Source organism: Triticum aestivum, chromosome 4A (assembly GCF_018294505.1).
Source record: "Triticum aestivum cultivar Chinese Spring chromosome 4A, IWGSC CS RefSeq v2.1, whole genome shotgun sequence".
NCBI lineage: Eukaryota > Viridiplantae > Streptophyta > Magnoliopsida > Poales > Poaceae > Triticum > Triticum aestivum.
This window is the reverse complement of record NC_057803.1, coordinates 503,804,114-503,815,548: the sequence shown is the minus strand read 5'-3', so window position 1 is coordinate 503,815,548 and position 11,435 is coordinate 503,804,114. Positions and strand designations below refer to the sequence as shown.

The 11,435-nt window shown below is 44.7% G+C and overlaps 1 protein-coding gene across 1 annotated transcript; it reads left to right on the top strand.

Moving 5' to 3' along the window:
• Positions 1 to 214: 214 nt before the first annotated feature.
• On the top strand, positions 215 to 3,022 carry LOC100873144 (transcription factor MYB52). The gene is made up of 2 exons (XM_044504550.1): positions 215 to 608; positions 2,108 to 3,022. The coding sequence occupies exons 1-2, from the start codon at positions 437 to 439 to the stop codon at positions 2,764 to 2,766; spliced, it is 831 nt and encodes a 276-aa protein (XP_044360485.1). The 5' UTR covers positions 215 to 436; the 3' UTR covers positions 2,767 to 3,022.
• The last annotated feature ends 8,413 nt before the right edge of the window (positions 3,023 to 11,435 follow it).

The window sequence follows — 11,435 nt, the reverse complement described above, 5'->3', positions numbered from 1 at the left end:
AATAGCCAAACGGGGCAAGTTGGTGGGAGATAGAGATGACATGGACACACGGTAGCTAGCCCTACACACACGCACGAGAGAGAGAGGGAGAAAGAGAGATGTTGAATACTCCATTAGCGGTGTATGTGAGCGTGCATGCATCATTCACAGCTCCCCCTCTCTCTTGTCGTGTAAAACTAAACTAAAAGGACCTCTTCCCCAAACCCTAGCCCAATATGCGTGTCATTACCTGCGTGCGTGTGTGTGGGTAAAGCTAACACACACACCATAGCCTTCTCTCTCACTCTACCTCTATATACATACGCGCCTCTGACTTGTGGCCATTAGCTCATTACGGACCAAAAACGCATTAGCTTCCTCTCTCTCAAGCGCAGCTCGGAGCTCTCTCGTCGGCCAGGCTTCGATCCTCCGCCTTTTCTCCGGCCGGCAAAGGCCGATGGCGTCGTTGTCGTCGACGACCAACACGTCGGAAGGCGGCGGGAAGCCAGCGTCCTTGTGCCCGAGAGGCCACTGGCGGCCGGGGGAGGACGAGAAGCTGCGCCAGCTCGTGGAGAAGTACGGCCCCCAGAACTGGAACTCCATAGCCGAGAAGCTCGAGGGCAGATCAGGTGGGTGAAACTGCCGGCCTATCTCGTTGATCGTCGATCTGTTTCCAACAAGAAATGTTTCTTAATTTCCTTTTTCAAATGACGTTGATGCATATAACCTTGATGAGAAATTGACTTTGGTTGATGCGATTTGTGCTCAGGAAGTAGATGATCTACGCACCTTGGTTCAGTTTATCATACTTTTTTTTAGGGGGGTTTGCCATACTAATTTCTGCACGGGCAGCAGGTTGTTTTAGCTGTTTGTGCCATCTACCAAGAAAATCCTTCCTCGAGGGGAATGATATCTGCGCTGGGCTTAGTTTTTGGGTATCTTGAAAATAGAAGATTATTTAGATATAAGTTAATTAAAATTATGCCTCGTTAGTGAGTTTTTGTGTTATACCCAAAAAACAGTAGGATCATATAAGTTGTTCGTTAATGTGCACGATGACGAGTTGAATTTGTTTTGCGGTACCTATATAGTTCTCTTGCTGTGCTTATGGATGTAACTTTTTCTATCTTTCAAGGCGCTTCAATGGAATGATACACAATTCTCCTAATATTTTCGGAAATTTGGAAAGATTAGTGTTACTTTTCTTAGACCAAAGATAAATCTAGTCTGATGGCCATAAAGGCAAACAGGTACGATTAAGTGATCTTTGTCTAATTGATAACATACAAAATTTTAGCAGTTCGGAATTAGTTATATCCCTGAAATACTTGTTCTAGATTGAAGAAGAAATTATGAACACAAGGTTTTATTTGCATGACTACTAGCTTGCAAAATTCATGAACAAGGTGAAATTAGCATGCATGCAACTTTATTCTAAATCTCCTCTTTTAGTTTCACTTAACTAATTTTTTCCCAAAACATATACAGCTGCATAATATTTTTCACAAAAAAGTTACATAGTATGAGGTAAAGGGAAGCAACAACATAACTAAAACCCTGTACAGTTCCTTAATGTAAAAGATGCGGTAGGGTGTGTTCTTACTAGCAACACTGAGACAGCATTAATTAGATAATCACCAGGCAAAGCACGGTTAGTTTTATGTTTATACATGTGAAAAATCCATGTATATATGGATGCATGTGTCAAGAGTTGATCACCTACACGGCTTAGCCTAATGAGAAGATTTCTTCACTCGTCTCTCTCAGGCATGCATGCAGGTTGATGCAACTAAATCGATTTGTACGCAATAACCTTTATGTGCCCTGACCTACTCTCTTGAGTGCGTTAATTATGTAATTACTCGCCCGATTAATTTGTCCCACAAATCCTACAACATTACAGTGCTATATCAGAATTTCACGTCCTTGCAAAATTGCACTACTTAACCATGAATTCCCCATATTGGCCAAAATAAATAAAAAACTACGAATTCTTCCTTCGTCAATGAATTGCACTGAATTATGATTTCTTTCATTATTAATAATTGCTAGAATGTATTTCCCTGACGTGCTAAATTTTCAATTTTATTTCGAATATTTAAAACTAGTTTGTGGTAATTAATTGTAGGCAAGAGCTGCCGTCTCCGGTGGTTCAACCAGCTTGACCCGCGGATCAACAAGCGGCCGTTTACGGAGGAAGAGGAGGAGCGTCTGCTAGCGGCGCACCGAGTCCACGGCAACAAGTGGGCTCTCATCGCCCGCCATTTTCCTGGCCGCACTGACAACGCCGTCAAGAATCACTGGCACGTCGTCAGGGCCCGCCGCAGCCGTGAGCGCTGCAGGCTCCTCGCCAAGGCCGCCTCGTCCACCTTCCCGTCCTACTACAGCGGCGGCGCCCAGCTCGACTTCGCCGGCGCGTCGGCCGGCTCCTTCTGCTTTGGCTTCTCCAAGCCTAGTGGTGGCGGTTTCTTCGGCTCACCGCCGGCTGCGGCGGCAGTGGCGCCTTCTTCTACTCCAGTACTGTTCAATGGCTACGGCGCTTCAGGAAACCAGAGCTTGCTGTCAAGGTACAGTAGCTACCTGGACGGCGGCAAGCAACCGGCGGCGCCGTCTTCTCACTCCATCGCCTTCTCCTCCCCACCTTCAAGAGAAGCACTAGCGTTGGATGGCCGTGGCGGCCCTGACCATCAGCACAGGAAGGATTACCATGTCGACGGCGATGAACCACTGAAAACGAAGGATGCGCCACCGTTCATCGACTTCCTCGGCGTCGGCGTGTCCTCGTGAACCGTGGCAATGGAACGATCGATCGCAGGAAGCAGCCGGCTGCAGCCTCCATCAACTTGTCGATCGATCTGTGTTGTTAGAGCATTGCATCGCCGTTAATTGGTAATTAACTGGCTAGATAGGCGCATGCATGCACTGTTTATGGCAGAGATCAAGGAGGGCCTTAATTAGAACTGTGATGATCATGTGTAATGTGTTGAACTGTTGAACATGATCATGTGTTGAACTGTTGATCGATCAAATAAGGTTTGTGGCACATCGTTGGTTTTTTCTGGTTAATAATTTGAATTTGTGTTGTGTGCTAATCGCTGCTTATTAAAGGCCGATTGTTGAGACGCCAATTGTAAAAAAAAAGTGCTAATCACCATCAGACGTGTATTTGTGATAAAAAAGGCAACAAGATCCCGTCAAAAAAAAGGCAGCAAGATCACATTCACATGGAATACACATTTTGCAAACTAAAGGGTGAATATCGTCGTCCCGCTAGTCAGAAGTAATTACTAGTAATTGGGAGGGACTATATATGGCTAAATTACCCACAAAAAAAAGGCTATTTATGGCTAAATCGACTTAGAAACAGTTATTTCTAGACAACTACTCATAGCCATAAGATCAAGATTTTCTCATCATATATGTTCATGCATAACTCATGAAAGATCGAGGAGTCATCAACACTGACTTGTAATAATAGTCACCTTTCTGAAATAACAAAATCGCTTTATGCAGCTTTTGTCCACACATAACAGTGAAAAAATGTTGGCCTGTTTTATATACATGCAAAAACTGCAACATAGAACTTCGATTGTAATTTCCTTTTTGAGTTTGTCAGTGAACAGTTTAAATTCCAGAAATATTATGAAGCACTTTTCATGATATTAAATCTAATTATATCTGCCAAAAACTAAGAATATATTTTTATTAATAATCCAGTAATATTTTTATATATTAGTAGTCCATGATAAAGAATTTTACTGTCTGGTAGTACATGGACAAATCTACATTGACGACTGAATGTTAAAGTTACTCTAGAAAGAAAATAGTGTGAAGTCTATTCACATGATGGAACTGCATGAACAACCTGCAAAAAATAGACAAACCATCCAACCGTTGGTTTAACTTATGTAGTGATCGCCTTTATTCCGTTTGTGCACCAACCTGCAAAAAATAGACGAGCATGTTAAATAGACGAGCATGTTAAAGTAAGGTATAAGTACACCAAGCGGTTGTGCAGGGAGTTCAAATCTGAAGCCTTTAATTCTTTGGCAACTAGACTGCAGGTTGTTGCAACTCCATGATATTCTTAAGCCTTAGCATACATAGTAACTGCATGGCTTTTGCAAGCAAAGAGGAAAGCTAGACTTGACAAAATGTGTAAAGATGTCTGCTTCAAATATTCGGCATTGATATGGGGATATAGAAATTGTGATAATGACATAGTATATTTCTATATCCCCATAGCCTACACACATAACCCAACATAGTATATTTCATGAAATATTTTTCCATTGGTTTAACTCTTTTTTTTGTGTGAAAAGGCTAAAGTCATATATATGAAAAATATAGACCCTTACAAAAATAACCGTACAATTTTTTTAATCATCCGAACCCTTGGGGTGCCGAAGTATCCTTTCCTCGTACATCCGCCCACGCGTGTTGTTGTCGCCTCAGAATCTCCATCTCGGCGTAGAAAACTTGTTGAAACCCAAAAGCTTGTATAAGTAGCCGCTAAGAAATCATCAATGTAGACAAGATGATGCCAGTGACCGCGATCTACGTAGCAAATCATCGCCCCGAAGAAGAAAAGCATAATCATTTCCATGCCTTTAGTTGTGTCCCACCCGTTTGATTTGCCATTAGTTTCAAAAAAATCTTTGTCATGTCCAAGCCACTTTGCTACTTTTATGGTTTTGCCACTATGTCATGGTTTCGACCGGTCTGCGTTGGTTGACCGTAACCGGCGCTACACTTTGGGCATCGTTTGCCCCCACTTGACCCCTCTAGCTCTGCCAGTGGCGACCGATTCATAGCAAAATTCAAGCACTTGGTCGATGACGTAAGAGAGATTTGAGAATCACTTGCTAAAGGAAATATGCCCTAGAGGCAATAATAAAGTTGTTATTTATATTTCCTTATGTCATTATAAATTTTAATTATTCATGCTAGAATTGCATTAACCGGAAACTTAGTACATGTGTGAATAAATAGACAAAACAGAGTGTCCCTAGTATGCCTCTAGCTACTTGACTAGCTCGTTAATCAAAGATGGTTAAGTTTTCTAACCATAGACATGTGTTGTTATTTGATGAACGGGATCACATCATTAGAGAATGATGTGATGGACAAGACCCATCCGTTAGCTTAGCATTATGATCGTTTAGTTTTATTGCTATTGCTTTCTTCATGACTTATACACATTCCTCTGACTATGAGATTATGCAACTTCCGAATACCGGAGGAACACCTTGTGTGCTATCAAACATCACAACGTACAGGGTGATTATAAAGATGCTCTATAGGTGTCTCCGAAGGTGTTTGTTGAGTTGGCATAGATCAAGATTAAGATTTGTCACTTCGTGTATCGGAGAGGGATCTCTGGGCCCTCTCGGTAATGCACATGTAACATCATTCAATGCATATCATATTTCTTTGCATTTTGGAGTTTTTAAAATATTCAAATAATATTTTTCCACTCGAGAAAAAAAACAAATGAGAGGGGATAAGACGACTTCCTCAAAATATAAAAGAGTGAGAAATTTTATTTTGAATATTATTTGAAGTTTTGGAGTTTATTGGTATTTATTTTATTTGCAAAAAGTGCATTAATTGCATTAGGAAAATATTTTCAAAATTTTCGGTGCTGAAGTTAATGTTCATTAGGCTCTAAATATTGTACAATATTTTATAAATTATTGTGGTGTTTTTGCAAATTAGTTTGAATTTATTTAGGGCCACTTTAGTCTTCGTTTTTTTTAAAAAACAAGCACTCACCAGCCTGGACCGAAACTGGGTTTGGCCCAGGAGCGCCCCGACCGTCCCAGCTGGCCATTTGGCCCAAGGCCAGCGCCCTCCAGCGCCCCAGCGCCCCAGCGCTCGACGCCTCCGCGTCGGTCGACCGTCCCGCACGCGCCCTCGCTCGCCTCCTCTCGCCGCCGCTGCCAGGCGGGCCCTGCTCGTCAGCTCGTCCCCAACCTCCTGCAGCCCGCGGGATAAACATCCTCGACGCACCCCCGCAACCGCCGCTCGGCTCCCTCGCGGATGAGGCTTATCTGCAGCCCCGTAGCGCTTCTAGCGGCGCCTATATAAAGGCCAGGACCCCCTCTTCCAACCTCGCCTTCCCGCTTCTTCCCACGCCGCCCCTACTGCTCGCTGTCGCCGTTCGCATCTCGCCGGAGCCGCGCCACTCCATCGTCCATTTCGTCGTCTGTGGCACCCCTAGCTCTCCTTCCTTTGTCAATTGGATTCCCGCGACAACGAGCATCTGTTTGACACGTTTTTTTGCTCCTAGGTACCGTCGGAGCCACTGCACTGTCGACGCTGGAGTCGCTGGAGCACCGAGCCCCGCCGTCTTCGCCTCGCCCCGTCCCGACGCCGCCGACGAACGCCGACACCACCTTCGCGATGCCCTCGACGCGCCACACCTCCCCGTATTATTCCTCGATGCCGAGGACCGCCGTAGCCACTGCCCCGCCATCGCCCGACGTTGCGCCGCTGTCCTCTGCTCGTCGCCGACGTCGCCAGCCGCTGTAAGCCGCCGCACCTCCTCTTGTTAGTTAGATCGAAGATCAACGGCTTAGATTAGATTAGATTAGTTGTTGTTTTTTTAGTCAAACCGGTATGTGGTTAACCGCGGTTTTTATTTTAAAAACTACCGGTCGGTTCCCGTTAAACCGTGCGGTTTTATTTAAACCGAACGTTGGTTTTCCTTTAGTTAGCCGTCGCCGTTGTTTTTCTTATTTAGCGGCCATTCGCCGTATAGCCTCCGCAGCGGACGCTGCTTAGCCACCCGCAATCCGCCACGTGGCCAGGGACATGTTTGCGATAGTTTTCTTCTCTGTTTAGTCCCTATGATTAGCAGATTAGTCCCTGAACTTCGAGTAGCCACAACTTTTTAACCATAGATCCAAACTCGATGAAAACCAACGACAAATTTTTCGTCATGTTTAGATCTATCCAGTGGTATCCTTTCTGCAAAGTTTTGTCAGATTCAAATTTGAATTTATTCAGATTTGAATTTGAACTTCAAATGGCCATATCTCCCAAACCGTAGCTCTGATTAAGTTGATTCTTTTTACGCTTTGTCACCGTAGCCAAACCCTATCACCTGGCCTTTGTCACAATAATTTTTCACACACTAGAATCTGTCCAGTAATATTTTTACTAGTATGCATAGTATGCACTATAGTTCACATCACTTTTTGAACCATAGGCTTATGTTGTTTTGCATTTAGAATATTTTTGTGGTAGCTAAGTGTGTTGTATGTTCATTTGGTTTTTCCGAGACTTCTTTCTTCGCATGTTCTTCTTGGTTTTCTGAAATGTTTGCTTATGTTTGTTTATCTTCTTTGCGATAGATCGCACGAAGTGCGAAGCAGAATATTATCAGTCTTTAGAATTCAACCAGCAGTACCAAGGCAAGTTGCATCTTGATCATGTTTCATTACCTATGTTTTTATTATGCACTTAGTTCTTTGCGGTAGGACTGCATGGTAGGAATTGATGCCGCATGACTATGCTTTTCACCCTGTAGTTCATTGAGGTAGGTCTGAACCATATAACATTGTCGCCATCGTTTTAAATTATGTTGCTTCGCTAAGTAGACGTGGATTGGGGAGTGATCATTGTAAAGTTTGAGTGACAATGTAGTAAATAGGACCTAAGATAATTAATGAACTGCCTGGGCGGAAAATTGTTGAAATGTTGGTGAAGTACAGTGGGGCACGCATGGGAAATCCATGGTGGTGCAGTGGACCGTCCGCTCAGGCTCAAAGAGATCAATCGTATTCTTATGTCTAGAAGCGTATGTGTGCAGTCACAAGCCAATATGGGCTCTGGCTTAGTTGAGTAGTCAGTGTGACCCCTTCCGGGACGGGCTAGGAGATGTAGAATGAGTAGGTGTACTGGCCTATCCGTGGGTTAAGGGGGAATAGTTTCGATAGACTATGTCTCGGTCACCCTATTCTCAAATGCCAGGAAGTGCGAGAACTTCAAGGGAGGCGATCGAATCTTGTGGGAAAAGTGCGCAAACCTCTGCAGAGTGTCAACCTAATCGATTAGCCGTGTCCCCGGTTACGGACAACTTGAGCATCTAGTAGTGGAAATGTCGGGAGATCTCCTCACCTTTAATCGAACAGTTGGGTTTTAAATGAAACTTGGGAATGGATGGAGTTGGGTTTGCCAACTCATCCTATGCAAATGTATAGTAGTAGAATAACATCTTTTCTAATAGGGAAAAACTAGCTTTATGCAAAAACTAAACATAGAGCTTTCCACCAGCCAAATTGCATGTACAAGTAGGTTCATTACACTTATGATGTGACTTGCCAGTACATTCAATGTACTGACCTATATGGCTACAACTTATCACGTTGCAGACATATCTGACGAGGATTAAGGTGCGATAGGTCGATGTTCTACACTCAACCTTGCTGGTGGAGTTGGACTCATTTATTACTTTGCTTCCGTAGTATTTGCTTATTGGCTATATGCCCTATTTTGTAATAAATGTATTGCTCCTGGACTATCGATGTAATAAAGAGATGTGTGTTATTTCTGTTATTTCATCGAGTACTGTGTGTGCTAGCAAGTCAATCCAGGGACTAGCATGGTAAGCACTGAGACTTTGATTCTTATCGAGTCGGGTCGCTGCAAGATGGTATCAGAGCACACGTTGACTGTAGGACGCGACCCCTAGAAAATGGAAAAGCCATAGGATAAAAACTATATTTTCACTTTCCCTATATATCCTTTGGTCTCGTACCTTCTCTGCTTCAATACTAATTTCTTCTCTCTTTCAAAATGTAGATGTCATCCGCCCTTGTTGAGTTCGAGCAGCCCGATGAGACCATGCCCTTTGGACGGCAGCTGGTGAAGATCGCGAAGCACCTGAAGATTGGGCTTCCCACATTCACTGGAACCTTCACAGCCACCCTGCCCGAGGAGACACGTTGGAGGATCGATGCTCATATCCCCGGATGCATCCTCAGAAACTGCACCAAGTCCATTGATTTCCATCTGGATACCGCAACATGGGGCTTGGGCAGGACCGGGGTATCGCTGCTCACATTGCTCTCGGACGCATTCGAGAGGTGTATGATGAAGACCTCAAGAGGACCTCCTTCGTGATGTACGGACGGTGTGACGCAAATGGAGATGTGGTTCGTACCCTGGAGGACGAGACGATAGCATCCCATATCCAGGACATGGAGGAGCACATTCACATGATGGAGCTAGAGCTGTCCGACAACATGATCGTCATCAAAAACCTCATGACCCGCAAGGCCGAGCTCGAGGAGGAGCTCCAGGACACTCGCATCGAGCATGAGGGAGAGCTGGACGCACTGCAGGAGAAGATCGACAACCTGAAGCTTGAGCTTGAGGAGGCCGAGGAGAAGCTGGATGAGGGAGAAAACATCCAAGAGGATCACTCGTACGGTGCCTATGTCAGCCAGAGAGGGACCAAAATGATGAGCTCGGAGATGACGACACGGAGAGTGATGCAAGGACACCCGATGTTGACATGGTTGACTGGTCCTCATGTAATGAGAGTTAGATTTTATGCCACCATGAGAGTTTAGAAATTCGATTTCGTTATCCGATTAGTTTATTTCATCTGTAAGACCTTGTCAAATCTTGTGACATGTCTTACCTTAGGTTTGATTATTCATGTGAACCTCTTTGTTTGAAATTGAATTGGAGTGATTTGAAGTTTTATTGCTATCATGTGCATATGGGTAGTGTGATTTTACTCACTAGGCCTTATTCTATTCTAACTCCTCATCCACTCTAAACCCATCAGATGCCTCCAAGACATGACCCCGGATTCAACTTTCCACCGGAGCTCACGCAATTGATCCAGCAGCAGAATGCTCTTATGCAGATGCTCATTCAGAACCAGAACCATTACCACAACAACAACAACAACAACAACCCACCGCCGCCACCCCCAGTTGACAGTCTTACCCGTTTTCTGAGGCTGAACCCACCCGTGTTCTCCAGCAGCACAGAGACGTTTCTTGCAGATGACTGGCTTCGCAAGATAGGAAGGGAGCTGGCCACAGCAGGATGCAATGATGCTGAGAAGGTGAAGTTTGCTGCCCAGCAGCTGGATGGACCGGCAACTGCTTGGTGGGAGAACTACACCACCACATACCCCATGGAGAATGTGACTTGGACTCAGTTCTAGCAGGCGTTCCGCACTGCTCATGTCTCAGCTGGAGCCATGAGTCTGAAGAAGAAGGAGTTCCGCAACTTGTGCCAGGGAGGACGCATAGTATCTCAGTATGTTGATGAGTTCAGTAAGTTGGCCCGTTATGCCCCAGAGGACGTGGCCATTGATGCAGCCAAGCAGGAGAAGTTTCTGGAGGGACTGAATGATGAGTTGGGAGTTCAGTTGACTGTGGCAACCTTTGCGGACTATCAGGAGCTGGTTGATAAGACTACCATTCTCGAAGGCAAGCACCAACAAATGGAGAATCGTAAGAGGAAGTACGGTCATGGGAAGTATAACTCTGGAGTTCAACAGAAACCCCACTACAGCCCATACCCAGGAAGTTCTGGATCAGGCACTAGCAAGTTTGGAGGGAATCACCATAACCATGGAGGCCACATTCATCATGGAGGAAATGGACACAACCACCATGGTCACACGCATGGCAATGGCAATGGAGGAAATGGCAATCAGTAGCATTTCAACTCTTCTACACCAATGAAGAAGGATCTGAGTCACATCACCTGCTTCAAGTGCGAGAAGAAAGGTCACTACTCCAATGAGTGTCCTGAGGCGCAGAATGGAAATGGAAATGGCAATGGGAATTCTGGAGGCAAGAAGCCCAACCCTTTCACTAAGGGGCATGTGAATCATGTCAATGTGGAAGAGGTTTATGAGCAGCCTGACGCAGTGATTGGTAAGTTCTTGGTTAATTCATTTCCAGCACTCATTCTTTTTGACACTGGTGCATCGCATTCATTCATATCAAGGGGATTTGTGGATAAACATAAGTTGCCTACCATAGCTCTTAAGTCACCCATTCTAGTGAGTTCCCCAGGAGCTGAGTCTATGGCTAGTCAGGGATGTTTCCAGTTTCCTTTGAACATAGGGGGACATGTTTTTCCCACAGATATGATTATACTAGAGTCGCAAGGGTTGGATGTAATCCTAGGGTTGGATTGGATGTCCAAGTATGAGGGAAACATTGATTGTGCTAGTAGATCGATTTTTCTCACCACCCCAGAGAAAAAGAGGATTAAGTTTATATCCAGGCTTAAACCTAGGAGGACTTAGGTGAACTCTCTTATGGAAGTTGTCCAGGAAGAAGTACCAATGGTGAAGGATTATCCCGATGTATTTCCGGATGAGTTACCGGGTAATGCCGCCAGATCAGGAGATTGAGTTTTTGATTGAGTTGCTGCCAGGCACAGGACCTATCTCCAAGAGGTCGTATCGGATGCCC

Bases quoted from the DNA above. Each gene is read 5' to 3' on its own strand.
- LOC100873144 (XM_044504550.1), top strand. From the start codon at position 437: ATGGCGTCGTTGTCGTCGACGACCAACACGTCGGAAGGCGGCGGGAAG. The intron at 609-2,107 runs GTGGGTGAAACT...AATTAATTGTAG, and splicing joins GAAGCTCGAGGGCAGATCAG to GCAAGAGCTGCCGTCTCCGG.